At 40.7% G+C, this 27145-nt stretch overlaps 1 protein-coding gene across 1 annotated transcript; it reads right to left on the bottom strand.

Annotated features, from left to right (window-relative positions):
- Positions 1-11276: 11276 nt before the first annotated feature.
- On the bottom strand, positions 11277-26767 carry sertad4 (SERTA domain containing 4). Its single transcript, XM_026353718.1, is given in 5 exon segments — positions 11277-14410; positions 14412-14747; positions 15090-15208; positions 15546-15712; positions 26256-26767. Coding segments are annotated over 4 exon segments (1131 nt in total). The 5' UTR covers positions 15694-15712; positions 26256-26767; the 3' UTR covers positions 11277-13882.
- Between the last annotated feature and the right edge of the window lie 378 nt (positions 26768-27145).

Below are 27145 nucleotides of genomic sequence, written 5' to 3'. Positions count from 1 at the left end.
AACGGCCAACTTGTTTGTAACGAGTCGCAATGCAAAATGTGTTGTGTTTTTCGTTTTAGTTTCGTGCTGTAGGGATGATGTGTTTTCAGGCCAATCTGGAAGTTAGCATCTAGCTGGTTCCTGGTTACCAATGCTACCAATGCTGGTAGGCTAAAAGGAAGAAGGGCAAAAGTTACGGAGAGGAGATTTAGGCTGAATACCAGGATTAATTAGTTAGGCACAAACAAACACGACTCCAAACAAATGCCAGCTTGAGCAAGGGTTAAACACAGAAATCTCCTTTGTTGTCGGTTCAAAAACTAAATCTGTCGAAAACACAAAAAGCGTAAAACACAACATGTTGTGGTTTTATGGGGTAATGTGACGGACTATTTCTGTACTTGCTTCCTGGAGTTTCAGCTGGTTGCCTGACAACCTAATTTAACCAGCCAAGAAATAGTTTGGCACATATACCTCTAATAAATATCCAACATGTTGTTTATGTCTTGCCTTCTGTAGCTGTCATATTTAGTGTACAGGCATGTACAGTACATTAAGCCTGAAATTGTCAAACTATTCTCAAGTTACTATTTGTACTATAAGTGTAAAATATATACAACCCCCCTCCAAATGTATTGGAACAGCACGGCTAATTGATTTGTGTTTGCTGTACATCGAACACATTTGGGATTAACATCAAAGGATACATGAGACAGAAGAACAGAATGTCTGCTTTTATTTAATGTTATTTGGACCTAGATACATGAGACGACATCAAACACAACGCCTTTTGTAGCAGATGACCCACATTTTAAATGAGCAAAAGTATTGGAACGCGTGGCTCACAGGTGTTTCCTCTTACCCATATGCGTCTTGTGAAGTTGAGCGTTCAAACACCAGCTCTAGATGACAGCTCTCAGTGTTAGCCTGGGGTTTTACCTGCAAAGACTCTCATTTATTAATAAAAAGGATCAAATGTGAAAACTGGAGAGCTGACATCAGGAAACAAGACATTTGGAATCTGCAAAAAGAGGTCAAACAATCAAAGCCGCGGCACAAAGTTTGAACACAGTTAATACAAGAACTGGGACTTCATGAAAAAGAAACAAACCACTGGTGAAACAAACACACAATGGAAAAGCCAAGGAAAACAACAACAGATGCGAACTGCTCAGCAGCAGTAGGAATCCAAAAGCCACAACAGCTCTGGCATAAAGAATCCGATTAACATCTACCAGAATGATGGAAAGGCCAAAGGGTGGAAGAAGAAAGGAACCAGGCCTTAATGGACAAATCAGTCACCAGACCTTAACCCAACTGAACATGCATTTCACCTGTTGAATAGAGACTGAAGGGAGAAACCCTGAATCCCTGACAGTGAATTAGCCTTGCCTTTCCAATGCCGTACTCTTAAATGTTCTCTAGGCAAGTTTAGAAAGAGGAGAAGAAAGGTAAAAATAGAGGGTTGTTATTCTTTACTTTCTTAAAATAGAAAAGGACATTGAAGGAAAGTAACAGTAGGTGAAAACCAAAAAAAGAAATAACGCCTTTGCCAACGAAATCATCCGAGGAGCGTCACGAGAAAAATGAGGAGGACAAAGAAAACATGTCAAGAGGTGAAACCTTCGAAGGGGCGAGTGGAAAAAGATACAGGAGGAATCCAGAGGTGCTGAAAGAGAAAACGCTGAGGAGGGGAGAGAAAAGTCAGACAGTATCTAAACTGGCTTTGGTTGCTTCCACTGTGAAGTGCCAGATGATGATTTTCCAGATGTAGGAGGTAGGGGAAAAAAGGGAGGAGGTGATTTTCTACTTCTCTTTTTATTTGTCCTTCTGAGTTTCGAAGGAAAGGTTGTAAGTTTTGCCTCAGAGTTCCTGAGGAACAAGTAGCAATGAAACGCTACAACAAGGCGATGACTTCTATTCGCTGCAGAAGTGATAAATGGAGAAAGAAAAAAAAAATCTGCCAAGCTCGATGTGTTCCTCTAAACCGACTGAACTGCCTTCTTTCTACTTCACCTCTCCTCTGTTTGTGTCTTCCACCCACATCACTGATAGTTTTCTATCCAAAAGTGCATGAGAAATTATGTTTTTATGTGTGTGTCATGTGATCCTTAGTACTTAAGCTCTCATTTTTCATTTCCCTTGTGCGTGTGTGTGTGTGTGTGTGTGTGTGTGTGTCAAGACAGAGGAGCAAGACTAAGTAGTCCCAGCTGCCTCTTTCCCAGATGCCCCTGCTTTACACCTGACAAGAAAAGTGGACACAGTGAAAGAATAGATAGTTTGTGTATCTTTTGTTGCATCTTCACCTTTTTGAGATCTTCGTTTGTATGCATGTGCACTCGTAGTGATATGTCACATGATGTGTGTGTGTGTGTGTGTGTGTGTGTGTGTGCGTGTAATGGATCTTTCTCGAAATCCGTCCTCAGTTTGGGCCAAGTCAAGGGTCTGTAAGCATTTATAGAGTCATTATAATAAAAGAGTGGGTCACACCAAAAACTCAACAGCAGCTCTGGGATTTTCCAGTTCTCCACTCAGCCTGTGCCAAAATACTGTTTGGACAGAGAAGGCTGGAGATATTGAATGCCTTGTCTAGTGTTACGCAGGGGAATAGCCTAATCCAGACCGGGCCCATTCTTTCCCACATGAATGGTGTGTGTTTGTCTGTACTTGTTGTGTGTGTGTGTGTGTGTGTGTGTGTGTCTGTGTGTCTGTGTGTGTGTGTCTGTGTGTGTGTGTGTGTGTGTGTGTGTGTGTGTGTGTGTGTGTGTGTGTGTGTGTGTGTGTGCGTGCGTGCCGAGAGGGGCCGGTAAGAGAATCAAGAAACAGAGAACATCCTCCTGCTGCGCAGAGAGGGCCTGAGGAACAATAAAGTCTGGCGAGTGAAGGAAGCACTCTGGCTGGATGCCCGTCACTGGACAACGCTTAGCTTGTTTTTGGGTCCTAAATAAATAAATGACTGAGAGTTCCTCTCAGTTTCATGAGCCCACATACACACAAACACACACATGAAAACATATGCGGATCAATATAGTTTATTTTTGACGGCATGGGGATAAAAACAAATTCAAGATGTAATCAGTCTGCATGTCAGGATTTGAAAGGACACAAGCATTTTTGAAGTATCCCTGATCTTTAAACAGGAACATGAATTCAGTGATATGGGTCTAATTTTTTTTTTACTAAGTTATGTCTGTGAGTACATCACTGGACAGACGTACTGTAACTGAGTAAATAGACCACAACAGGAAATAGGCCAACGTTCAGGCAGGCTCTACCAAGATGACTCACCACCTCTAGTTCCAATCCAAAAATTATTATTTAGTCAAAAGTGGGGAAACTGAAAACAATGAGCCCTCAAGTACTTCACTTAACTTAACTTGTGTTTGAATATGTCTGCTATGCTAACAGAAATCACGTAGATGTGCACTTACACCACATTATGTCTGCCAGTACTGTATAATTCCACAGCTAATGAAAACTAAAACATGCAGACTGAGACGTCTGTACATGACAGTAAGATGAAGACATTTTTATACTTGAAACACAGACATGAAAATATTTCTGCTTTTAAAATCATATTATGGATGTGGTGCTGTTAGCTGGTCGAAGACAAAATTTCATATTTATATTAGTTTCGGCTGAAGACGAATTCATTTGCACAGAATGAGGACGGTGGATTTTGTCTCCCAATCTTACACAGGAATTGCATTAGAAAAGGATCTCATCATTTTCCTGTGAAGACTACTTTGACACTCATAGTCAGGCTATCAGTCTAACTGTGTGTGTGTGTGTGTGTGTGTGTGTACCAGCCAAACATCTTTAGTCTACTATATGCTCATTAGCACATGCACACAATCCTTTTTTGCACACATTTGCACACTCAGACACACTACTGTGGAAACATAACATGCACAAATACATTCAGACGCATGCAGTCATGTCTGAAGCCTCTTTACAACACTCTGATTGGTTTGTTTATCGTCTCTTTGACTCTAAAAACTTTTGGCGTGTGAGGTCTCGCTCTTTTTCTGCCTGTCTATCTCTCCACCCAGCTTCCCATTCATGCCCTACATTTGGTTTTTCTGTCAGTGGTCCTCCAGGATCATTTGAGAGAATGTTTCCAGCTTGCCACAGGTTAGACAGAAATAACAGCCAGGCTCTCCAAGTTAAACAGCAACCTCGTCATACCATCTGAAAGCCCCTCTGCTTCCTCTGGGCCGCCCACCACTAAAAGAATGTGTCTTCAGTGTGCTGTGAAATGGCACAGTCAGCACACAGACACACACACACACACACACAAACACGACGAAACAAACCTGCACACATGTAGAAACGAACATACAGATGTCAGTTTCATACCCAAACACACACCTGGCAGGTGTAACTCTTATGTGCACAAATCACGCAGGTGAGGTCTTGCAGCCGTGATTTCAGTAGCAGTCCTGAGCACACTGCATCTATTGTTCAGAGGCTTTGTGGGTCCCAAAGAGAGCGGTAAAGTGTTTGCTCAAAGAGATGGAGACAGGGAGGGAGGGGCAGGGTGGATATCCATTTCTACACACTAGTGAAACTAGAAACACTCTCCTAACTGCAGCCACATGGTGAGGTCTCTTAGTGGCATACAGTGCAGTACAACCTGCTCTGTAACACACACACACACACAGACACACACACACACAGTGAAAACTACACAGACAGCATCACATAAAAGTTTTATAAAGAGATTTTTTTTTCCTGCTGGCAGGTCCACTCCTGCAGAAGCTCAAGGTTTCCACAGGTTTTAAATGTTAAGGAAGGATTTAGGTAAATCTCAACCTCTAAGCCATTAAATAATATATAGTGAGTCAAGTGGTGAATTAGTAATGTAAGTCATGTAATAATATAAGTGTTTTTCCATTTGATATGCATACATTTACCATTCTACTGCCACAGTTAGTGTGCAAAATGGAAGTGGTTCATGATTTCGGGAGCAAGAATTTGTTCAGTGTTAAATCTGTATATACCCCTTAGAGACTATGAAAACAATAATCAATACATGTCGTCATGGAAGAAAAGTAAAGAGTTGTTAAGGTCATTAGGATTCATCTCCTGGGGACCACGAATGCTAGTACAATGTTTCACGCCTGTCCATGCAGTAGTTATTTTGCTGTGATCTATAAAGCATTATCATAAGCATGAATCATAATAGTTCACAGGGCAGGAAAGCGGAACTTCTCAGCAGCTGCTGCACATAATTTGTCTTTCTTTTCTGCAGTGAAGCTCAGCACAGTGGATGTTTTTGTCTGTGTGCGGTTGCTAAGACGTTGTGCTACCAGAGGAAACTTTTGTAGTGTGAATATTGATGTTTTTTTTCTTTCTTTCCAACTGCCATCTTCTATAAATTTAACATTGTGGTTAAACTTGGTCGTCTTTTGTCATAAAAATGGCCAATTTGTGTTTGTTTGGGCTGCGGGAAGCTATTCCATTTGACTTTCTCTGCTAGGATGAGAAGTTCTTGTTTTATTGGAAATTAAAAGCATGATTTGTATTCCCAGAAAGCCCGGTAATATAACCAAATGGCATTTGTATTGAATATGCAGTGGATGTTGTGAACAAAGCCCTCTTTTTTGCTATATAAGACTTTGTCGATTCGTTTTGTAAACCCACTGGAAAATCACATTGGAACTGTTTTTAATCTTCTCCTGTTTTCTTTAACATCGACTTAATGCTTTTCAGCGGCACATTAATAAGTGCTGTAGGAGGTATTTTCTTTATGGCTCAAATTCAAACACTGGCTGTGAGTGGGAGTGATAACAATGATAGCGCTAATTGTCACGTTTCCACCGTTTGGTTGAAATCAAAGTAAAAGCAGTGGTTTGGGTACATCTGAAATTAGATTAAAGAGAAAAAAAACTGGAGGACGTTTCTGTGAAAAGGAGTTTGGAGAAAAAAAAAAAAAAAAGAAGAGCATCCAACCAAGAATCTCAGCCACCAGCTTCTCTGGCAGTAAATTAAAGTGTTCAACACTAGAATGAAAGCTCTGCATCATCATGTTTCCCCACTAATGTAGTCATGTACATGTTCAACAATGTACATTTGACCCGTCTTAGAGCTCCTTGTTTGTCTGGACTTTTAATTGGTAACACTGGGAACCACAGAAACACAGGAGGCAGAAAGACCAGCTATTAAGAATTTAGCTTGCATGCCAATTAGAGTCTGGAGTTTACAGGTTATTTGAGGCTAAGGGGAGCAGTAGAAAGACTATGGGCCATCTGAGTCATAGCTTTAATATGATGAATGCTGGCAGACAGAGATCTGAGTCTTTATTTGCACTTGTCTGCATACAGTCAGTGGTAAGTCGGAGGAACCGGTGTGAACTGGGGTTGAGGAGGAGTGCCAACAAAAAAACAACTAATTGTCCTTTGAACAGTTTTACCAAAGGTGACCTATCAGGTGCTCGTAGGTTATTACAGTACCTTTAGATAGAGCTCTTTCCTCCTTTTAGTTATGAATCACACCAACAGGCTTTCGGCTGTAGCGTCATATTCATTGTGCAGTCATGGGAATTATGTATCTCATCTATCCCTTGGCAACAAAGTGAATGATCATAATATGAAAAATGCCAAACTTTAATTCCCTAAAATACACAAAAACCCTGCTGCTGACGCAAGAAGAAGTACTTTGACCAACTTACTGGTTTTTTCCAGAGCTTAACGTCTTCATCAGCTGATTTGATTTACAGTTAGCTAGACTGTCATAAGGATTCGTGTTGGGATGTCACCTTTGTATAGAACACATGATGACAGATGATAACACGTGATAACTCCTGGTTTAATAGCTCATCCTCAAGACAAAACAGCTGTGTCTCAGTTCAGGGGCTGCATCCTTAAGGGACGGTCTCTACGAAAGGCATGCAAATAATTGTGGTATAGCCTTGACCGGGAATAGTCTACTTGTTGGATCTTTCATTGCCAGAGGAAAGAAGGCCGCATTTCTTGGCTGCATTGGGAGAAGTCTTTGAAATGCGACAGTGTCGTTGTGATGCTGTGACGTGATCGGTCTACAAATGCATCAGGAGGATGAAAGCCCTGAACGGACGCACATGATTAACAGACATTCTACCACCTGGCAAACAAATATTGTTTACAATACAGTTCTATTTGTGCTTCATTTAAAAACCCGCTGAATCCTTTCTGTTTGCAGCATCTTTCAGCTCGGTTGCACCACTAATACGTACTTCAAAACACAATCTCTGTGTTTAGAGTCAAACGGAGACAACGAGCTGACAGACCAGGAGAGTGGCATTAATTAGGCACAGATGACCTGGTTTGCTTCATATGATAAATGGAAAGGAAGGAAAAACAAAAAGGTGGACGTTGTAAAGTCAGATGTGAATGTGATGGTTGTTAGAAGCAGGAACATATACACCCACCTGCCACTTTATTAGACCTGAAGGTCTAATCTAACCCGTACTTAAAGGGTTAGATGAAAGGTATGAGTCTCACATCAGCAGTTGTCAGATCTTCCTGATCCTTCTGATTTTCTATCTGTTTCACAGAGATCATGGCGCAGAGCAGGAAAGGACATGACTTGAAGAAATAGGACAGTGGGCCAGGGGTGGAGCGATGTGTAGCTTATCAGCTGATCCCAGGGGTTGTACAGTTGGTGTGGAAAAAAAGGGGGATGCGGCAGGACAGATATAGAACAAGGTTAAAGGAGGACATGTTGTTGTGGATGCTCCCAGGCCATTCTCTCCCCTCCTCCAACATTTAACCTCATTCTTTCTCTCGGGTCTGCCAGGCCTCATTGCTGCTACAAGCCGAGACAAAGAGAGTGATTCAGGGATTTGACAGGAAACCTGCGAATTGTTGCCAAAGGTATCAGTCTTCAGACAGGGTGTGTCCTGTCACTTTGCTTGCTTCCTTCTTACTATTACTATAACTCACACGCCTCCCACATGGCTCCTTTGCGGCTCACTCTGCTTCACAGTATAAGATCTATTCGCTACCAAACCCTAGCTGCAGAGCAAAATGGACAAATGCTGCTTTAAACAGCGATACAGCGGTGGTGAGAGGAAGCAATGAATGTCACAACGTCTGAACGTAGAATCATGTTTGTCTTTTTCTTTTCTGAAACGACTGTCATGGCAGCACCAAGATTACTAACAAAGATCTGCTGAAGCATAATTAATGGTACATCTGATAGCATCTGCGACCTTGAGTATGGCATTGGATGACTGTTGTGTTCTGTCTGAACGACAATTCATCTATCATCTTTTCAGGAAACAGGTTTCAGGTGCCATCATTATCATCAGTTTAGCATCCCGTAGTGCAGAAGTTCAAATTTAATATACTCCATCCGCTCGTCAAATAAACAAACATATTTACTTATGTATTAATGGCATTTGGTCAGTTTCTCAGATTGTGGGTTAAATTGCAGCCAGTGAGCACAACACACTGTGTGAGCAACACTGACGTGAAATAACAACAAATGAAATAAGATTATAACCTCTGTGTTAGTAAAATCTCAGACCAACGGTTAGTTTGGGGTTCTTGGTTTATGCTTTTTTACCAATACGACAGTTGTATTGTTTTGCACTGTACCTTTTTTCACTTGAAGATACCAGAAATCTACCATTTCAGGTGTCAGAGCCAATAACATGCATCTCTTTCATCTCCAGTCACAGATCAGGAGCAACTTTGTCTTGGTACCATGAAAGATTCACTGGTGGTGGTGGTGGTGGGGGGTTGGGGGAGTGAGCTTCACAATCATGGATTGAGGACATCCTACACACTGCAAATGTTTATCAAATACCAACAGCTTCTTTCTGCGCTGAAAATACAAGCGCATTATGCTGGAGGGAGAAACACATCAACAAGAGCCAGCGAGCTGCAGTTGTTATGTAAGCTGAATCAAATTGATCCTATGGGGATCGACTTGTTGGGCTCGAGTTGACATGGATGAAAATTCAGGCATAATAATGTGTAAGTGCTTGCAGAGGGCAAATCATTGCTGTAGTACTTGCTATTTAATACAAGTGTGAAACCAGTTCTGGTATGTATCAAGTCCTCTTTCATAAGAGAGATCCCTATAGTAATGTAATAATGTCTGGGGCGTTCAGTGATGTCATCTTATATAAAATATAATCTAGCTCAGAAAGTAGATCTGTAGATTAATCAGCCTTGATAGTAAGAATTTGTTGCAGCCCGACTATCGAATGATTTTTGCCAATTTACTGAATTCAAATTATTCCTCGTAATATCCCATAATGACCTGCCGTCAGTGCTGTTGCTCAAACGTTCCCTTCCAGTAGGAATGGAAATCCGAAATAAACACTAGAATTAGCATTTTAGTTATTCTTTACATAACCATTTGTCTCAATTGTAGTACATCTATGGCATGTTGTCATGCTTCACTGTGGATATATGTAGTTAATGGGTGATGGTACAGTAACTATATGTCCCTCCATAGGTGACCACTAGTGACAGTAAACCGAGCAAATGTGTCTTCTCACCCTCTGCACAGATTTGATCTTGATGTCATTTAGCTGTTGCAGCTCATACTACAGATACAAACCTGACTGCTAATAAGAAACCTGAGTGGGGAATGAAACAGAGGAAATCTGTCACCGCAACAGGGGGAGGGCAAAAAAAAATCAGAAAGAAAACAGAAAATCCTGACAATTTGTTTGAAGCCGTGAGAGACGGAGGTGAGCCGGGTGGAGGAGGGGTGGGACCTCAGAGGCTTTGGAGCCAATTTGAGGACCTTGTGATGCAAAACCAGTCCTCAGCAACAGACAGTTCCCATGGCAACGGTGAGCTGCCAAAGTTCCTTGTTGACAAATGACAGCTCCCCTCTCCTCAGCACTCGCCCAGCGATGTCTGTGTATGTCTGCGTGTAAGAGTGCGTGTGCGTATCATTTGGCAAGTCCCCATCTTTGCCTTAGGCGGGGGGGTGGGGGGGGGGGTGAAGGGATAGATGTGGAGAGAGCGCGTTGTTTGTGCTATGTATGCAGGCTGTTTTCACATACACACACACGCAGCCACACACACCTCACTGGTGTCTGAATAATTTAACTAGATGTGCTTAATAAACTTTTGTAACTATTCATAATGCATGATCGATTAGGATAGGCCTGTTTATACAGCAATTAATTATGAAATAACAGGTAATGGTAGTTATCTACTATTGTGGATACAGGTACTATAGTGATTCCCATTGAGGGGCACTTGTCAGAGGCTTGTGGAAAGTCTTACACAAATGGTACAATTGCTCAAGTAGAAATAATTCCATAATCAATTTGAGAGTGAATATAAACTAACTAGTGAGCAGTGAAGTGTAATGAATCATCATTAAAATAGCTGAAAAATAAAGTTAAAATAATTGTTCAGAGTAGTAAATGATGAAAAAGGCTAAAGTAGTGTAAGCTTGTAGTTTGCAAAAGGTCCTGGATAAAAAGTTAGCTGAAAAGGCAAAAGTAGCAAAAAAAAAAAAAAACAAAATAAAATAAATAGATGGTAAGAAATTGGTGAAAAGGGCTAAAAGTATTGGATGGACATGATTCAAATAAAGATTTAAAAAAAAAACATTGGGAGCCACTAATGTAGGGAATAATAATAATAACAACAATAATAATAATATTAATGATGAGGAATCTATAGCAGGAAAAGATGGGACAAGCTGAGCGGTAAGATACACACACCCCTGCGACAGAAGTGTCAGGAAAAGATTATCTTCCATCCTCACCTCGCAACAGAGCTGTCAAGATGTTCAGACCCGTGATTTAACCTCCCAACTTCACAGTGTTACATCCGACTGACACACACACTTAGCCCCCACCCCCACACACACCACTACAGTATGTAGTACAATGGCTTAGCTGCTTTCAAGCAACCTTAGGTTATGTCACACAAAACCAGTAATCCAGTAATTAGGGCACACAGTGAGCACTATTACTGGATCAAAAGAACATTTAAATGAAAGCCCAGTAATGCCAGTGGATGACAGCACTGTGTAAACATTGGTTTATCTCTAGGTTGTATGGCATATAGATAGATGGGTGTGTTTTTAGGGGATATTGCAGGGACAATGACAGGGAGAGCAGGAAGGAGTGTGGAGGTGACTGCTCTCAGAGTAATGTCAAAAAGATTAACAAGAATCATGGCATTTGGTGTGTGTGCAATAAGCTGCAGAACAGCACTCCAAGGAACAGCAGACAGGGTGGGAGGCAAGACAATAACGAGTCTGCAAGAATCAATGTAATGTAAAGGAATAAAGGAGAAAGCCTTTTTTTTTTTTCAACATTTCTTTTACTGATCTTTACACTTGTCACAGAACATCACATAAAATTATCAGAGCAGACTTGCTCTTTTGTTGTTTTTAATAACAGACAATGCGGTTTTACATGTTCTAGTCTCAGAAACAGATATTGCTTTGTCAAATTCTTTCATTTAAAAAAATATGCAACCACCTTATAATCATGGGATTTAGAGAACTGCAATTGGATAAGCGGGGACACAGTGTGTTTATCTCTAGTTGTACTGTATCACTAATGTCATTAGGGATGCAAACTGTCATTTTTGTACATCAGAGAAAAGACAGAAGTGGCAAGATAGGAGTAATTCTCCTTGCAAACCAACTGAGACCATCCAGACAACTTGTGCCACAAGGTACACCACAAAAAGCAAAACACAAAGATCAATCTTTCCATTTTTTAAAAGAACTTTGGTGTGTTTTTTTCATTTGTGTGAGGACCCTACTCATCAGATTTGCCAAATGCGAGAAAAACACCAAGAAACCACGATCGTGACAGAAAGCCTCATATACTGTACGTGATTAAAATAGTTTGGTGTTGTATTATTGGGTGTAGCTGTCCTTGATTGTTCATTTTTTTAGTCATGTAGAAACTGCATAATCTGTCAGTTTCTCCCAGGTGTGGTATATCTAACAAGTCTATTTTATTTATTTTATATTATGACATAACGTTTATTGTAAACACACCAATATCACTCAGCCTAACCATGCTATCAGTGCATAACCAATGAGATTTCACTCTAGCATGCTTGATTCTAGTTGCTTACGAGGACAGGAGCTTCATTTGACACAAGTATGAACCTAAAGAGACGGATCATACTGATTTAATAGGACTGTTCATCCTTTAGTGAAATACACCTATTTACGTTCTTTCTGAGTTAGATGATAAGTTCGATACCACACTCATATAGATATATATATAAAGTAAATGCAAAGCTACTGCCACCAGCTGGTTAGCTTAGCTTAGCATTAGGAGCTAGGCTGGTTGTCATTTTAGCGTGTACAGTACCATCTTTAAATCATCTCAGTTGTAAAATGTGCTACATTCATTCTTTCCAAGACATATATAATATATAAAATCACATATAACGTGTTGTTTTATAAGCTTTACATGTGCCAGTAGATGTATTTTGGTCAGAGCCAGGCTAGTTGTTTCACTGTGTTTCCTTCATGCTAAGCTAAGCTAACTGTGTCCTGGTTCCAGCACATTTCCCAAAATGTTGAACTATTCTTTGCATTTTCTTAAATGAATAATATTAAAGATTGCTGGACGAGCCTAATTCTGGATGCCAGGCTCTGGGAATCTTATAACACTGGCAAAGTCTACACAATTTCGTTGAGACAGGACATACTTAAATAAAATAAAATTAAATGCCATTCATTTTACCATTAGCCTTTAATTTAATTAAAGTTCAACAACAATAACAAATAACAGTGTTTTTTGCTTGATGGTGAAACATTTGAATCACTAAGACAACTGATTGGAAGGAAAACTGCAAAAGTGGCATTAATAGAATCTAATTATAATAACAATTAAATCTTGCATTTTACAAAAATCAGTCATGTCATTTTATGATTTTATGAACTATGGGAATGTTTTAATTAACATAATAATTTTATGATTTTGATGAACTATCCAAGCCATAGGGTGAATTGTGTTTTGAACACATTTAGGTTTCCATGACTTGTACTGTCCTTCAAGGTGGGCATTATGGTGCTAGAAAACATGCTTTATAAAGTATAAACGAACAGAACCCATTTTAGGTGTGGAAACCTTGTCCTACATTTTTAACCTTCCTAACATTTGAAAGAATCCCTGCATTTAACTACATGCCTGTGTCCTGTTTTAGTCAAATGCAGTCACTTTGAAAGCGAAATAACTACTTAGTAACAAGAACAATTACATTAGCACACAATATACATGTGTCTACAAAAACACTAAGGCACTTGAAATTGTAATTCAACATTTCCAATATTTATGATTGTTGTCTCTTAAAACATTATGAAGAATACACATCGTACCGCTGCTGCAGCACAGTCACTTGCCATTGCCTGAGACAGCGTCAAAATCAACAGGTACACAACTATGTGTAACCTCTGTTTAGTAAGAAGAAGAACAGCTTAAAATCAAGTTTTAAAATGCTACATCATATCTTGCAAACGTACACATACACATACAGAAGCACACACTCACAAATCCACAACCCTTCATTTCATAGGCTTGTTTAGGGTCCTGAAATGAGACCGTTGCACGTAGTATATAAAGCCCCATTTGAGACCTTTAGTTTTGTGCTGTGGAGCTTGAAAATGGTCTTGAAGACAGTGCAAAAGTGAGCTTCACTTCACCTTTGGGATTTAAGATCCCGCCATCTATAACCTCAGTCATCTTGTTTGTCAAATGTTTCCAGTGCCAAAGATGGCGAATAATTGTCTACTTTGAGTGTTTGTGTGCAGGGTACATTACACCAAAAAAATAAAGCTGACTTGGCATTAGAATAGTGTAGGTAGATCTCACCTTCATTTACTATGAGGAGAGATGATAACAGTTGTCATCATCACTACGTTTTCATTCTAACAGACATAGAATACAAGTAATTTCTCACAAAGCACATCATTGTCTATGAGCCTTGCGGTGCCAGAAGCTAACTTTGTGAAGCTCTCTTTCTGAGTCCCACTGACAAGGTCTCACAACCTGTTCTTCTTCCTCCTCGTCCTCTTCCTCCTCCTGTTCTCCTTCATCCTCATCTTCTACCCTATCTGTCATACAGCTCTCCTCTTCTGTCCTTGTATATGCATGACCCAGCAAGATCCCAATCCTATTTTTTGGTCTTGACTTGTCCTTAACAACATCAATAGAAGGCCCTGCTTGTCTTCTTTCATCATCTTCTTCCTCATCATCATCTTCTCTCTCTTCCTCATATTCATTTTCCTCTTCTTCCTCAACATCTTCATCCTCATCATCTACAGCCATTGTCAGCCCCAACTTATTATGGCTAGCTAGTTGAAAAAAGGAGGAGGAGTGTGGTGTGGATGGGCAGGTAGAGAGTGCTGCATCATACATGGAAAATGGGAGGTGGAGGTAGTGTCCTGCAGCTGCTGCTGCTGCATATATGCAGCAGCATGTCTGTGCACAGTCAGGGGCGTAGCTCCCCCTGTCCTCCACGGACCATTCGGAAGCGCTTACGGAACGGTGGTCCAGCTTGGGGTGCTAAGCAGATCCTGGTGGGTACTGCACCATTGAGTGGCTGGTGAGCTGGGTTAATGCTGGGTGGCAAGACACAGGAGCCTGTGGCAAATGCTGGGTTTGGTGGGAAGCACCAGTCAGCGCTCTGAAGCAGGATCTCAGCTCGCAAACGACGAAGGAGGTTGTTAACAAGGACAGAGCGACGGAGGAAGGCCTCAGGGTCGTCAATGAATCTCATCTTCTCCAGGGAGAGACGCAACACATGGGCACGCTCCTCCAAAACAGATGCAACCTGAAGGAAAGACCTCCATTAGATCTGTGTAAGTTTTAGCCTAAAGTGAAAGGTTTTCAGTGTTCATTGGTAGTGATGGACTTTGCCTCTTCAACAATTACAAACTAGTAACAGTGCAATCTTTCCAGTTGTGTTGTGTCATCTACTATAATTACTGTAGACATAATTAATTGATTTTATGTTCCTTATATCTGATATACTAGACAACTTCATGAAATTAACCTAATACTCGACCATAACCTTTGTTAATTTGGGGTATTGATAGTAAATAGTTTGCCTTTCTTGACATTTAGTATACACTGTTATCTCTGACTGTGTAAATGTGAGTGTACAGATACTCACACTCTGGCAGTATGTCCTGAAACTGAAGGGGGGCTCATCATCATCATCAACAAACTTCCTTTTGAAGTATGCAATCCTTGACACTGAAACATGATCTGGAACTTGCCTACATGGGGGTTCTGCAAACAAAAACATGGAGAAAACCATACATTAACTGCACTGTTGGACTATACAGAGTTACTGTTACTACTATGTACTGTAAAGACTGTGAAAAACTTTTGAGGGAGATTTGTGATGTTAATCTAAAGGAAGGAAATGTGAGAAAATCTACATAACCCACCAAACCTGATAAGAAACCAGTATCCTGTGTATCCTGTTTTACTGTTGGTCATTAACATGACTGTTTGGCACAAATGTGTACAGCTGATGTTCAGCTTTAGGAGTTGTTGTTCCTTGAGTATATGCACCTACTGTAGCAAAGTAGTTGTATTGTTATGACCTACAGTTTGTCTGTACCTTGAGTAAATTGCTCTTCAGAGCTGCATGGTGGAACAGGGCTTGACAGACAGGTCTTTGTGCGCCGCTCCGATTCCCATATGGGCTGGTAGGGCGGAGGGTCTCCTTCTGGGTCCAGGAAAGGATTCATGGACAAAACAAGGGTCATCTCTGTCTCTGATTTTGATCTGGAAAAAAAATATAACTGAATGAAAATCAGCCCAATCAAGTGGACATGAAGAACAGTGAATCCCTGAACTCTAGCTCTAATTCTAATTATAAAATATGAGATCCTTATACAAGTCACTTACAAAGTTGTGGAAACAGAAAAATAAACTCATGTTACTTTCATCTGTTCAAGGCACCTTTTATTTGTAATTTCTGGTACCAGGAAACCATCGAAGCATGTTATCTCCATAAATTTCACACGCATTCTGCATATGCTTTCCTAATGATGTGGTAAATGTTAACAAGATGTTTATCTATGATATGATACTGGCAAATACGTTGGTGTTGTGTGCGTGGAGGAGTAACCAGCTTCTGTGCAAGCTGCATGACAAATCTCAACGGCAATAATGGTGAAAGTTGGCGGATGGCTTGTAACTCTCTGATATGTACAGTAACAAGTGGGACACAGATGGAGTGATGACACCCACTCGCACCATGAATTCCCCATTGATTAGTTGGTAGGAGAGTTACCAAGATGTTTGACACCAATTTGTTGAGTGAAATGGATCTCACACGTTGAATCACACTGGGAAGCTGTGCCAACAGCCTGGTAATCTAGGAAGCAGAGGAAACATGCACAGTGCCAATTGGTCCAGTGCACAAGGTATGCACCATTCACAATCATGTTTAATTAATGAATTTTACCTTCCTAATAATGCAAATGTTTCTGGGCATATCACTGTATGCTTTAAATGAAAGACACGCAGATAAGAGGAAACTTGAGAGAAACACATTACTTGGCAGCAAGCAGCACTGGCCCGCCAACTTTTTTTTAATCTGAAAACAGAGCCCTACTGTGAAGACACTGAGGGGCCTGAGAGCCAAAGTCTGTGATTCTCTGAAGCCATGATGAGAAACTGTATCAGTCTTTTGATCACAGTGAATGACTGTCATTTGGTTCGCTGTTGTTTCTTCCCCTTCATGCAGAATGCAAGGCGGGCAGCGGATAGACCTCCTTCTCAACACCTTTCCCCCTGAAAGCGTCTCCCCTCCCCTCTTCTACCTGCAGGAGTTTTATTTCTGCCTCCTGCTTCTCTAGTTTGCTTTTAACCAACTAATCAGTCACAGCTAAAGCCACTGAAAGACCATCTCAGAGTGCAGCGTTTATCTAGGTCCCACGGATTAGTGACTTACACTGATTATTTTTCATGATTTTACAGGCATGTTTAAGCTCAGCAGTCAACAAAATCTGTCCAGTATCGTTACTACATGACCACAGTTGCTCAAATCCAATTTTGTAAGTGTTACACTCCAAATTATCCTCACTGATGAAACACACTCCAGTAAATTCTCACTTCATCATAGGGTAGGGATTGGATTTCCCTGTGACAAATGACCAGGGGACAGAGTAAGAACTGTACAAGAATCAAAACCTAGGAATGGGATTTAAAGATTATATAGTTCACTGGACACTTTATTAGGTACACCGGTACCGGTTAATACAATCGAACAAAGCAGCTCTGTCTTGATTTATAGTTTCTCAGTTTATGTTAAAAATGTTAAAGCAAAAAAGTAGAAGCAAAGAAAAGTAATGTAGCAAAAAATAGCCCATTTTCGAAAAAGGAAAAAAAACAAAACAAAAAAAAACGGTATACATCACTTCTGATGTTAATGCATGCAGAAAAACTGGAGGGAGAATCTAGCTGAAAGAAGTTATGCTTTTTTTCTCTTCCCTGCTGGAGCCTGCAACTTAGCTATTTCAATTTTGGGTAAAATCTGCCATGTTACATTGTGTATTATTCACATTTTATAATATATTGTATGAATCAAACCATACTTTTGCAAGCTAGATTCCACTGCCGAGGGGTCCCCCGCCAAGGACCACCAACTAGGGCCAATTATGTCACTGTTATTGAGCACTAGTGCCATGGTTAATTAGCAGCTTTGGCCCTCCTCATTTCCCCCGTGAGCTGCATTTTTACCCTCAGCTATTTTCCTATCCATCACCTCCCCTCACTGCTGCTGCTGCTACGTTTGCTTGGGCACAAAGAAACAAGCATGCCATCAACCCCACCCCACTCCCCCTGCCCTCCGTTGGGACCTGGATCTCAACATCCCCCTCCTTTTATCCCCAAGTCTCAATCTTTCTCTTTCTCTCTGTGACATCTTTTCAACAGCGGTCACAGTTGACAGCTTTCTGAACCAGGGGGGTGAAAAAAAACAATGAGAATACCGACAGAGCAGCTTCCCTACATGTACAGCAATACTTCTTGTACTTCAAAGAAAAGCAGGAGGAGGTTAGACTGTGTGAACAAGTGTGTGTGCATCTGTGAAAGAGGAAGGGAGAAATAGAGGGCTGAGAAATAAAAACAAGGAAAGAGAGAGAGAGAAAAATCTCCTGGGGGTGGAGGGGGGTTATCATCCCTCTCTTTCTCTGTTTCTGTCTGCATCTCGCAGGAATGTGAAAGTGATTGAGAGCGAGTGCGTGCTATGTGTGTGTGATTGTGTTTAACAGAATGTGTATTTGAGAAAAAAAAAAGAACTTGTGAGTGTGTGCAAGTGTGTGTGAGCATGTGTGAGTGTGTGTATGTGAGACACTGCTTCACCTCTGTTCAGTCACAGCTCCTCTGGCTCCATCCCTCTTATCTCCCCTCTCTCACAGCTTCCCTGCCTCTGTCTGACTCTTGATCTCGCCTTCTTTTCTATTACACCCTTTGATGATGAGAAGTTAATTGCAGTGCTGGGGCACGAGACAAACCGTGGGAGGGAGAGAGAGTGATGGAGAATGGGAAGAAAGAATGGGGAGAGGTGGTTGGAGAGATGGAGGGAGGGAGGGATGGATGAAATGAGTCAGGGAAGGAAAGATAAGTGCCTTAGGAGCCTTGTCATGAGTGGAGACAGATCGCCCGCAGGGATGATTTCTGCTGCTGTGATTGACTCGCTCCCTCCAGCGCTGAGATAGACAGGCGCACACACACTCAGACATGCACAGCTCGTAGTGTCCTGAAATATTTTGCAGGGAAAGTCAACTAAGGCCAGGACAGTCAACCATAAGTGATCTCGCACCTACGCCACCAAAGCTGGATTCTGGCTTTTCACATATTTGCTGTTGATCTTATGTTATCTTCCTCAAACAAGGCTCTTCTTTTACATTCACAATCTAAAAACTAACCTGTGAAACTAACCTGTGTTATTGGCAACCTTTCATAGTTTAACTGGGGATTTGAAGTTAGTTCTTCTTTCTTTAAATACTATTTGCATCTAAATATACATTAAATTATTTAAATAAAGAAACAGGTGTACAGTATGTGATTTCCCAGATATGTTGCAACAGAGACATTAACAAAAAAGGAACTCTATTTAAATTTTTATCAACACAACATTTATCAGAGACCTCGCTCATATCTTATATAGAATATATAAAATATAGAATCCTTGTGTGAAACTGCTTCTTAAACCACACCCTTGAGAACAGTGTGTTTCAAACATATCTGAATTAGCTTTAAAGCAAACCCAAAATCTCATATTACATAGTTGTATATGTATTAGTTGCAAGCACTTCAAACTAGAATTACTGCATCACACTTGTTTGCCTCAACCAACCAGTCAAGTTGCAGTTTACATGCATGTCACAGTTAACTTGACCTTTCACCACCAAAATCTAATCACTTCATCCTTGTGTTCACTGACAGTTTTCATTTTTCACTAGACAGCGTCTAGAAATTCATGTCTAGAATGCATTTGTCTACTTTTGGCAGGACCCAGTGCTTCAAATATCGCTGAGAACTCCAAGTAGTAAATTCGCCATGTTATTGTTTTAATATTCTCTGTGCCATGTAAGAACAGAAAGCTTGTCTACTACTATAAATCTGATAACAGTATGTCAGCACATGCATTTCTTTGCTGCATACCTTAGAGGGGAGGACTGTACCAATGCCAGCAGCTCTTTTTTCCACATTTTGTTTGCATTTGTTGCAGTGTCCACAGCAGCTTTTATGGAAGTTGTGGTGTCTCTAGTCACAGCAGCTATGCCATATAGGTGGGTAAATTACCACCCTACTCTTTAAACCACCACCTGTGTCAAAAGACAATCTGAAAAATAAACAGACTGACAGTTCCAACACATTGGGGAGCTCTTAGTGTATTTGCTGTTACAGTATCTTCTCCCTGTGAGTTTTTAAGAATGTCTACAAGTTCCACGTATCTGCCGACACACTACATTTAATGATAAAAAAAAGAAAGACACATGACATTTAAGTCTAACATGGTAAAAGATTTGAATTGGTCACTGATGGAGAAGTATAAAACCTGCCTCTAATAAACTTTGTGCTCTCCGACAGTATTTTTCTCTGTGGCCTAAAATATTTTAATTGATCCAGCATGTGTTTGACAGAGTGTGTGCACCAGTGTGTGCTGTGTGTGTGTGTTAAGTTTACTCCCTGCTCTTTTGGCCAGGTTTTTACTAAGTGTTTCCGAGCCTTAGGGAAACAGATACTGTAGCAGCACTGAAAGTCTGTGGTTTTCACATCAGAATAGATCCCAGACTAGCTGAGAGGGTCTTCACAGCATACACAAGCATGCAACATGTCACGACTTAACAACTGCACCAAATCAGGCAGATAAATTGCGCAACAAGGAATTATGCATGAGCATGTTGGGAAGACTTTGTGCTGCCATAGGCAATTATCACAAATGACACAGGGACACACCCAATGCATGAAGATCACAAATCAAATAAAGACTAAATATGTATTTATGATATCAGTTTTAGAATAGAAAAGTGTTCATGAAACATAGCACTCCCTGGGCAAAATTTGTTAAAGAAGTTCTCCTTTTTTATTGTAATAGTATTCAACTTCCCTCTGCCTTTCCTATATTAAAATATCTTATAGCAGAAAAAACCCAGATGACATCATCTGGAGGAGTCAAAGAGGAGCAAGACAACTACAACATCTGTAGTATGAGAAACCAGATGACATCATCTGATGTACATCTCCAGATTATGTCATCTCGGGGAGTTTTCCAGCTGAAACATATTTTAATATAGGAAGGACAAAAAGAAGATTAATACCATTTACATACATGAATGCCCCAAATTAGAACCATAGTAAGCCATCAGAAAAATGCTGAAGTTGCCCCTTAACATTTGTTTTGGTTACACAGATATTGTGTATAAAGCAAGTGCTTGAACATTTGAAATTATTTCAATATGATTATCCACATTACAAGTAGTAGGTATACAGTAAATTAGTATCCATACAATACCATATCAATCTACATTTGAGTGTAAGAACTAGGAAAAGTGTTGACAGTAACCTTGTGCTTATGTACAAAGAGAGAAAAACTCTAGACAATGTCAGCTCCTGTCAGTGTCAGTCCTTGTGTATGTCAGTACTTATCCCTGCACAGACACAGACAGGTGTGTGTGTTTGTGCATGTACAGTGGGAGTTTGTTTGGTGGACCAAATCTAAGTGATGTATCTCCACAGTGAGAAGATAAGTGGGCGTAGCCCTGAAAGAGCTGCCTGTGGTTGCACTGACAGGAGCTTTTACAGCAAGCTTCCTCAAAACTCTGTGATCTCATGACAGACACTTTGAATCTCGCAGGAAGAGGGAAAACTTGAGTCCTGGCACTGGCTTCCCTGCATTTCTTTTTTAGTTTGATGCCTGCTGCCTCTGCTCATTCACACATAAACTGAATGTTGATGCGATTTGACAGTGACAGAGTGAGAGAAATCTGTCACATGTGAAGAACCTGTTGTACCTTTATACTATAGTGTTACCTGGTCATCTGTAAGACTTTGATACCACGGCTTTAACTGTAAATCCTCCTTTCTCTCTTACAATTTCTGCTGTATTGGAGATCATATTCTACTGGGAAAGTATAAATAAAGTCTAGGTGTAATTGCAAAAGATAAATTGAAATCCCTATCAAATACAGCACATAAAACCTAAGCAGGTTGTCAGAAAAATATTTGGGCACAGGAGGACACGAGTATAAAATTTGGTTATAGATATGTTTAGAATTAACCAAGAAGTACACACAAAAAATTTAATTTCAAAAAGTGCTGCTAGCAAACAATGTGGTTCATTAAATGTATCCAACTCTCTTATGTGTATTTTAAAATCCTGTTAACATCACAGTGTATTTTTTCTCACTAACAGTTTTTTAATTCTAACACCTCCTCACATCCATATCTTCTGCTGTGTTTTTAATAGAAGACAACTTTAAGTTCACATTTTCACCAGACATCTGTTAATCCCACCTATATTCCATCCAGATAGAAACCTGGCTACTGAAAGTTTACGATGAGAACAAAACTTCTTTTTGGCCTTACAAAATATTTTTATTTTTACTAATCTATGCTTTCTTCACTTATCTTCTACAATGTGGAGTTTTCATTGAAAATATATTGTTTCTCATGTTATGGCTTTTTGATGCAATTTTTTAAGTTGTGAAGTATGAAAACCTTGCTACTTTCAATGACCCATTAGAAAACTGGTTAGATTAATGTAAATCTTTAATTTGGATCTAAACGTCACCCACCTACAGGATATAAGTGAGCTAATGACTAATAAAGTGTAGGTGAGAATGTCATCTGATGCTGATCATTATGACTGAGAAATCAAAGCCAACCTACAGACCACTTCTTGTCAGCAGGAGAATTTTCATCCTATCAGTATGCCTGATGGCGTGGGGGTGAAGAGCAAGAGAGAGAAGATAAATATAGATAACAGGTTTCATGACATCAAGCTTTCCTTCAGAACAGCAACAATGAGGCACTGTGTTTGCCAAGAATCAAAATTGAGACACTCGAATAGCAAGCGATTAGCCCCCTGCTAGTAGAGTGGACCACAATCACACATAAAACATTGAGAACACTCACGCTGGGCATATTAGACAGAAAAAGCGAAGATGCTTTGCAGAGACAAATACCAAAACACTGTGGTTTGTGGGCTTGCACAGAACATCGACAACAGGATCTTTAGTTCAAACTAAGTCGGCACTTTACGTGCCTATGTGTAACATTAAATTCTTAAAGTGTTTAATGTTTAATGTTGAAGTGTTGGCTTAGGCAGTCCTTGGTGGCTTTCAGTAAATGTAAAGTATCAATTATTATTTTTATACTATTGTTTTTATTAATTAGGAAGTTGGGTACAATTCTAGATGAAAACGTGGTTGTTTTATGTGCCTAAAGACTTGTAAACCCTAATTTAGATTATTGTTGAATTGTCCCTATGATTCCACAGTATAAATAAATCCAACACTTGCCTCCTTGTGCACATGTATCCAATTATGTTGGCAGTCATTTATGCACAAGTTTGCACATGGTGCCTTGCATATTTGCAAAACACGTTGTTTCTATCATGAACATGCATAGTAACTGATCTGGTCAATTGGTCAAAGTTTTTTTTAGCTAAACTAATATGTACGGCATATACAAGATGTAATCTATAACAATGGCACAAATCAAGGCATTCCTGGTAAAGCTAGATGGCACTTAATTATTTATCTATATACCCACTTGAGTACAATGAAGAAGGCAAGTACATTTTCACTTACTAAACGTGTTTTTTCATTCTGTCTACACATGGTGATTATACATATAATGAATCAATTTCATATAGTATTTCCTCAACTGATTTTAGCAAGCATACACCTTAACAATATTGGCATTAGTTAATTTCTAATTCTAGATTTTGGAGAATCATTTCATATGTGCATTATTGCCTGGTGATAGGTTTGTTTCAAAGACAGCCTGATGTTGGAGAAAAATAACGTCATGCCAGTCATGTGGTTGTCTCCTCTGCCATTGGACTTTCATACGTTGTTATGTTAGTAAAAAAGATATTTTCTTTTTTTGCGGGTTTTAAATTGTGTTTGTGCCAGCTTGCAGCCTGTCAAGAGGCATCAGAGCAGCCTGCAGTTGGTGGTGGGCCGTCTTGGCCACAGTGGCGTGACTACGCTGGGTTCAGCCCCCTCAGGGTTTCGCCCGGTGCTCTTCTTGCTGAGTGGTGACACATGTGTTGTGACAGGGTGGTTGTACGCGGCTGCATTGTGGACTATCTGGGGATGGTTTGTTGTGGCTGTGAGGGTTAACAGGCCAGGGCTCTGTGGGTATGTCACTGCCAATGTTCCCAGAGGTGGATGCAGCACATTAAGACAAGGGCACTGTTATAAACTTATTTAGTAAAAAGTGTTTTTGTCACATTACACTAAGTATCCACTTCTGACAATGTAAAGGGAATTTTTAAGTTGTGTTTTTTCCAAACCTAATGAAAGGGTCTGAAATCTACCACAATCACACATATGTTACCACTTATGATACGTGATAAACAGCTTTTCCTTTCTGGTATGTGAAGCATTTTGAACCAGTCTTTATCCATGTTGCATTAGTCTCTCTAAATAAATGAATAATCCTATGCAGGTCTAAATTCTTAAAACATAGAATGAGGTACTGAAAGGAATTTGTCGAGAAAACATCATTATGGATAAACTACTGATTTTAGAAGCATGATCTCAGGTTATAAATGTAGTTTTTTTAGTTAGGGTGAAGTCATAAGGTCTTTGCTATAAATAAGATCATGTCACACCTTCCTCTATTTTTACACTTGTGCAGAAACAAATGTGTGTTCTCCTTTCCTCTCAAGTTGTCCACCGTAGCTGTGTGTCTTTCTGGAGCACAAAAGGCGTATTCATGATGGGGAAGCAGCGCCTGAGGGGAAAAAAGAAGTCTGGGGCTACACCCTGCGGTCTTCTCAAACACACACGCACACACACACACACACACAAGAAAGCAGCTCAACTTGTCTTAGCTGAAACCTTTTACGCAAAACAGGGCAGGGAAAGAGAGAGACAAAGGGAATAAAGCCAGCCAACTATCATCACCAGTGACATGCTATTGGCATTTCTGTCGTCTTTCCTTTGTACTATAATATATATTTTCTTCCACACCTGCTTTTTTTCTGCGTTTTAAAGAAATGAAAAAACCAAAACAAACATAGATTTCTGCGTATGAGCAACACAAATGCTGTTAATTTTATGCTTGGCACCACATCTGCTTTAATGCAGCCTTTAAAAATGCATTGATTCTCCTCGAGAATACACTACATGTCTGCTAACAGCCATGTTTTGAAATGCTGCTCCAGATGTGAGTCTCTGCGCCCTACTGAGAAAGATGAATGGCTAGGCGGGCTGCAGGCTACCTACAGGTTCACATCCTTAATGAGCAGAAGAGTCTGCTGAGAGCAAGATATGATTGATAGTACGCGACAGAACTGGAAGAGGGGAATCGCAGTGGAGGCTTTTGATAAAGATGATGGGGTGGAGGGCTTTGGCAGGTGGCAAAGAGAAGGAATCTGGCATCAGACTTGCCCAAGCTAGATGCCAGGAACCTGTCCACCACACTGCTAAGCGAGAGCACTTCCTCTTGTTACAGCCCCACTTCGCTGGTCCGAGAGTTTAAATCTGAGCTGGTCCTTTCTCCCTGTTATGCGCCTCACTATATTCCACATAACGCACTTCTCCCTCCAAGGGAAACAAATAGCAAAGGTAGAATTCCTGGCCAGTGACTCCGGATGCTGCTGGCAGTGAGTGGAGGTGAAGCGCGTCCAACTCTATTACCAGCCCACTGAACTCGAAGTCTTTCTTTTACCAAAACAGCAGATGAAGATGTGAAGAAACAGAGGGGGGGATGTTTATTCATTGCCCTCCCTGGCTTAGATGTTATGATGGATTTTTATTCTCATCCCTACTGGGGCGTTAATAGTCCACTTTGAGTGGAGCTGATGACACCGAGTCTAAGAAAGGACAGGAATGACATCAAGGAGAGAATTACACCAGCAGCTCAGAATTCACCGAAATCGCCTGAACCCCTTTCATTTCAGGAGGCAGCGAGGATACAGGCAACCGCCACTTCAGGATTTGCAACCAAGAGCGGTCCCCGCAAAATAATGAAGTGAGGCTGGATGGATGCCAGGAGGGTGGCTGGTTATGTCAGCCTGCATAATGTGTTAGACCACAGTCTCTGTCATGTCATATAAGAGCTATGGACTGCCCTGATTCTCATAAATCCTGCAGTAACAGATGTAATCAATCTACTACAGATTTAACCAGTAATTCACACTGTTCACTGAACACTTCCTAAATGAACCACTTTGTCTTGACTAGAACACGTTATAAATAAAACAACAACAACAACAACAACAACAACAACAACACATTCAGGGTCTGCTAGCTGCCAAGTGTTTTTTATTATTGCCTTTATTCAATTGGCTTCCTGGAAATGTTCCATTCTGTGTAAACACTGTGGAAGATGGTTTTCAGGTAACCTTAATAATAAGTTATTGTTCGTCTATCAGTGTAACCTAACTGACGAACACAACAAGTATGGGCGTCAACGACATTTGTCCACTCGCCAGAATGAGTTGTGTCTTCATGTTTAATGCTTAGTTATACTATAAGTTACGCTGGACGAAAACTATGTTAGTAAGTGTTTTTACTTTTGCACGGAGAGCCATTGAGACATTAGGAGTGGTAAAAACAAAGAGATGCAGCGTTACCTGTTGTGAGTCGTGGTGACCTCGTCCTCGGCTCCACACTTGCTTTGTAATGACGACTGAAATCCAAGGTGCGTCGGGAAACAACGAGGGAAAACACAAAACAACCGTCCTGGTGAATGACTAGCGCCGCGTCCTCAGGCTGCTGGGGCTAATTTTAGCCTCCCAGCAGACACGCTGCCGGTTTAAATGCTGCTTCTGTAATTACGAGTTAATTACGAGTTAATTACGAGTTAATTAGCCACTTGTCCAAATACTAATCATTAAGCTGGGCGCGCGCGTGTTTCTCTCACTTCGACCCGCGCGCTTCTCGTCGCGGGCAAAGGTAAGCAGCTGGTTTACTGAGACAAGGTGAGCTCGGCTCGGCTCGGCTCGGCTCGGCTCAGCGCTAGTCCATTCAGGGCCGGTTTCTCCGTGCACTGGGTCCCGAGCAGCTCACGTCCTTCCAGCCGGGTGGACACTTCACACGACTGAGTGGCGGAGACAACAACACCAGCATCGCAGCTCCATCCCTTCTCCTACTACTGCTGAGGAGTTCAGGCGCTGCTCGGAATTCCCCCCACCGTCTCGCTCATCACAAGTTGTGAGTGAACGGGCCGTATCATCTCATCGCTGTTTATATATATCTATATATTTAATCATCCTGTTATTTTCTTGGTCATATTGCTAGGCGCGACACTAGCCTATTTCCAGAGCCTACGATGAATATCTTCAAACTGCTTTATTAAATCACCAATTAAAAAAAGTAAACATTTCCTCTGAACGTTACATTGACAACCAACAACTCTTACTCCCGTTTGAAAAGCTAAAAACGAGAACATCTACTTACATCTGTAGCCAGCTATTGCTTTGAAAACCATGCTGAATCTAATATTTTCTTTCTTAATTGATTA

The sequence above is a fragment of the Anabas testudineus genome, chromosome 12, assembly GCF_900324465.2.
Source record: "Anabas testudineus chromosome 12, fAnaTes1.2, whole genome shotgun sequence".
NCBI lineage: Eukaryota > Metazoa > Chordata > Actinopteri > Anabantiformes > Anabantidae > Anabas > Anabas testudineus.
The sequence above is the reverse complement of the archived record's forward strand: the minus strand, read 5'-3'. Positions and strand labels throughout refer to the sequence as shown.